Genomic DNA, 4954 nt, shown 5'->3' on the forward strand with positions numbered 1-4954 from the left:
CAATACTCGATTGGGTAGGAGAGGAGGCCGAGGGTGGTAGTGATTCTGACTTAGGGTTTGGACTGGTTGGTGTGGAGAGTATGGGTACTATGATCGCCATTTCAACAGGTGAGGGCTCAGTAGAGGTGATACTTGGAACATTTTGAGTTTCCTGGTGTTCATACATGGTGGGAAGCAGTGAGTTGAAGAAGAGATAATTTTGGTTTAAAGAGGGAAAAAAGGGAAATTTTGGATTTTTGATGTGAATAGTGGTGGAAGCGATGATGAAAGCATATATTTAAGAGGGATGAGGCGCCGGTTAAGAAAGGCGGCAGTTTAGGTAGTCGGGTCGACGGGTGAGATGCTTGGATTCAAAAATCGGGAAAGAAAAGAAACTGACAATGTGATGACGTAGCACCGTTTGAACCGTTTAAAAATTGTGAATGAGAGTACATAGAAACTACTAAGCTGTGTCAAAGGAACCAGGTTCCCTGATGGATTTTGCAAATGTAAGCTTCATCCTTTGACCAACGTGCAATGCATTAGCTGCTTGTTTGCTCTGTAATCATCATGCGTGTTTACCTGTAACGGTATAGAAATGAGTTAGACTTTGCCAGAAAACACTTTTTAGCTAAACTACATGTACATTTCGTTCATAGCCAAGCATCGAGGGACCAGGTTCTCAGCTTGGTTTTATCAGCCCTAGTGCCTAGCGATTTCCTTCAAAGTGCTCTCTGTTCAGTGCTTTGGTGAATATGTCTGCAATTTGATCTTCTGTGCTGTAAAATTTTATACATATGAGCCCTTTTTCAACATTGTCTCAGAGAAAGTGGTGACGCATATCAATGTGCTTTGTTCTCTTATGTTGGACTAGATTCTTGTCAATGTTGAGTGCACTGGTATTGTCATACAACAAGGGCATACAATCAGAGAATTCTCCAAAGTCTTCCAGTTGCTGCTTAATCCATAGTAGTTGAGCACAGCAAGATGCAGCTGCCACATATTCTACTTCTGCAGTGGAGAGGGCCACTGAGTGTTGTTTTCTTGTACCGCATGGAATTAGACATGAACCCAAAAAATGTGCCATTCCAGACGTGCTCTTCCTGTCCACCAGATACCCTGCATAATCAGCATCAGCATACCCAACTAAGTCAAAGTTATCTCCAGAGGGGTAGTAGAGAACCAGGTCCTGTGTTCCTTTGATATATCTCAGGATTCTCTTGGCAGCCTTCAAATGAGATTCCTTTGGATTAGATTGAAACCTGGCACAGAGTCCCACACTGAAGGCAATATCTAGTTTGCTTGCTGTAAGATACAGGAGTGACCCTATGATACCTCTATACATGGTCTGATTCACAGGGGAACCAGGTTCATCCATGTCTAGATGAGTGGCTGTAGCAATGGGAGTGTCAATGATTTTTGATGCTTCCATGTCAAATCTCTTCCGCAGCTCCTTGATTCACTTCTGTAGACTTATCAAAGTCCCCTTTTGTGATTTCTTCACTTGTAAACCCAAGAAGAAATTCAATTCCCCCACCATGCTCATTTCAAACTCACTTCCCATGAGTTTTGCAAATTCCTCACACAAAGAGTCGGTTGTTGCTCCAAAAATAATGTCATCAACATAAACTTGTACAATGAGTAGGTTTCTCCCGCGTTTCTTCAGAAAAAGGGTGTTGTCAATTTTTCCTCTTGTAAAGTTATTTTCTAGAAGAAATTTTGACAACCTTTCATACCAAGCGCGAGGAGCCTGCTTTAGTCAATATAAAGCCTTGTCAAGTTTAAAGACATGCTCAGAATGCTCATGATTCTCAAATCCAGGTGGTTGCTTGACGAAGACTTCTTCCTTTAGAAAGCCATTTATAAATGTACTTTCGACATCCATTTGGAACAATGTGAATTCCATATGTGATGCAAAGTCAATGAGAATTCTGATAGCCTCCATTCGAGCGACTGGAGAGAAAGTTTCATCATAATTAATCCCTTCGTCCTGATTATAGCCTTGAACAACTAGCCTTGCTTTGTTTCTTGTGGTGTTTCAAAACTCATCAAGTTTGTTCTTGAATACCCACCTGATTCCAATAACGGTACGATCCACAGGTCGTGGAACCAGGTGCCATACCTTATTTCTCTCAAATTAATGGAGCTCTTCTTACATGGCAGTAATCTAGCCTGCATCTTTTAATACTTCTTTGATATTTTTGGGCTCTATTTGAGAAATAAAGGCTGAGAAGGAAAGTGTGTTTCTAGCCTTTGATCTGGTTTGAATTCTTGAATCAAGAGGAGTGATTATGTTTTTAAGAGAGTGTGAACCTTTGTGCTTCCAGTTTGGTACCTGAATCTCATTTATAGAAGATCTAGGTATATCTGACTCTGGTTCTTGGCCGCTTCTCATCTCACCATGTGGGGTGCCTTGGACAGTATCGGCAACTCTGTTCTCAGCTTCAGTTATCGTGATTGTGGGACCAGGTTCATCTCCATTAGTTGGAAACATAGTCGCACCATCTTCATTGGATTCCTTGACGTGACTCATCATGTCAGCCTTTCCATTTGCCATGTCAATAACTTCACCAGGGACATTTGATAGCTCTCGATCTTGATCAGCCTTATCATGTGCAGCTTTTCCAAGAGGCTGTTGTGCTTTGTTAAAGATCACATGTATGCTTTCCTCAACACATTGAGTTCTTTTGTTGTATACCTTATAAGCTTTGCTTTGTGATGAATATCCAAGAAATATTCCTTCATCACTCTTGGCATCAAACTTTCCCAGAGCTTCCTTTCCATTGTTGAGAACAAAGCATTTACAACCAAATGTCCTCAAGTGTGTTAGCTTAGGTTTTCTCCCATTCAGCAGTTCATACGAGGTTTTGTTCAGGAGGGACCTGATCATGCACCTGTTCACCAGGTAGAATGCAGTGTTGACTGCCTCGGCCCAGAAACCTTTTGCAACACTACTATCAATCAACATTGTTCTTGCCATGTCTTCAAGAGTCCTATTCTTCCTCACCACAACACTATTTTGTTGTGGTGTTCTTGGAGCTGAAAAATTGTGAGTAATGGTATTTTCAACACAGAATTTGTCGAATTTGCCATTATCAAATTCTGTCCCATGGTCAGACCTGATACATACTACATTATTACCCATCTTCACTTGGATCTTCTTGACAAATGCAATAAATACTTGGAATATTTCATCCTTGGTTCTGAGAAACAATGTCCAGGTGAATCTGGAGTAGTCATCCACAATGATGAAGATGTACCTTTTTCCTCCTCTGCTTGGAACTCTCATAGGTCCATATAGATCCATATGGAGAAGATCAAGTGGACTTGAGGTACTAACTTCCTTTTTGGACTTGGGTAGACCACGAACCATGTCCTTTTTGACCAGTTTGTTCAACAGTGAGAAACTTACATGACCAAGTCTTCTGTGCCATAACTCAGCATCATCATCAACAAAACTTAGACAACTGAGATCACCACTCTGCAGGGACTCAAAATCAGCAACATAGATGTTTTTATATCTTTTCGCCACTAGCACCACTTCACCAGTCACAAGATTTGTGACTGTGCACATCTTTGACACAAATTTCACTTTGTTTCCTTTGTCACAGATTTGGGAAACACTCAGTAAACTGTACTTCAATCCGTTCACATAGTACACATTTTCAATAGAGTGAGAGAGAGACTTCCCAATCTTTCCAACTCCCAGAATGTATCCCTTCTTGCTATTTTCAAAGGATACACTCCCTCCTTGTAGGGCCTTCAGTGAAAGGAAATTGTTTGTACTTCCAGTCATGTGCTATGAGAAACCGGTATCCATGTACCATTGTTGGCTGCTCCCAACTGTTCCTTCATCATCATCGTCGTCATCTTCATCATCATCGGACTGTGCCATCAAGGCAAAAATGGAGTCGTACTCAGTTTCTTCACTTTCCACTGTCATCATGGAGTTGTCACCTTGATCATCGTCTTCTTTAGATTCGCTGGAAGAGTCTCCCCATGCAGCAAGTTACAACATTGCTAGCGACTTTTTTCCTCTTGAAGCATTTGTTAGGAACCAGGTTCCTCTTAACTGCTTTATCTGCGTTGTGTTTGTATTGATCTTGCTTGAGGAGAGGACAGTCCTTGATGAAATGTCCTGGCTTACCACACTTATGACAAAGTTCATAATTTTTGGGCTTGCTGGAACTGCCCCTTTTAGAAAGCCTCCATTTTTGCGAACCAGTTTCTAGAATCTTTTTGTCAGGTAAGCCATATCACCATCCTCACCACCTGAATCATTGTTGTCCGTTTTGAGGACCAAGTTCTTCTCCCTTTTGGTCTCTCTTATCTCATTGTCCTTTTTCTTCATTTCATAGGTTTTCAGATTTCCAACAAGTTCATCAATGGTTAGCTTCTGCAGGTCCTTTGCCTCTGTGATAACATTCACTTTGCTTTCTGAGGAACTGGGCAAAACACTGAATATTTTCCTGACGAGTTTGTTTCTTGGAATGATTTCTCCCAGAGAGTGTAGCTTATTGATGATAGAAGTGAATCGAGTATGCATGTCATAGATGGATTCATCATCTTTCATCCTGAAGAGCTCATATTCAGTTGTAAGCATGTCAATCTTTGATTGCTTGACTTGTGTTGTTCCTTCATGAGCTGTTTGGAGGGCTTCCCAGATTTCTTTAGGTGATTGGCATGCCGATATCCTCTTATATTCATCAAGACCAATGCCACAAATAAGAATTTTCTTTGCATGAAAATTCTTTTCTATGGCTTTTTGTTCAGCATCATTGAACTCCTTTCTTGTTTTGGGGATTGTTATAGCTGGGTCGCCACTGGTTTTTGTGGGGACAAAGGGTCTATCGCAGATGACGTCCCAGAGCTCTGAGTCTTCAGCCATGATGAAGTCGTGCATCCTAGTCTTCCACCATCCATAGTATTGGCCATTGAATCTCGGTGGCCTGTAGGTAGATTGACCTTCTTCGAA

General features: G+C 41.3%; 1 protein-coding gene across 1 annotated transcript; it reads right to left on the reverse strand.

The window, feature by feature from the left end:
- Positions 1-442: 442 nt before the first annotated feature.
- Positions 443-1411, reverse strand: LOC142169697 (secreted RxLR effector protein 161-like). The gene is made up of 2 exons (XM_075231599.1): positions 851-1411; positions 443-538 (listed from the first exon to the last, which is right to left on the reverse strand). Exons 1-2 carry the CDS (start codon positions 1409-1411, stop codon positions 443-445), a joined length of 657 nt encoding a protein of 218 aa, XP_075087700.1.
- Positions 1412-4954: the final 3543 nt, after the last annotated feature.

Source organism: Nicotiana tabacum, chromosome 15 (assembly GCF_000715075.1).
Source record: "Nicotiana tabacum cultivar K326 chromosome 15, ASM71507v2, whole genome shotgun sequence".
In the NCBI taxonomy this organism is placed as follows: domain Eukaryota; kingdom Viridiplantae; phylum Streptophyta; class Magnoliopsida; order Solanales; family Solanaceae; genus Nicotiana; species Nicotiana tabacum.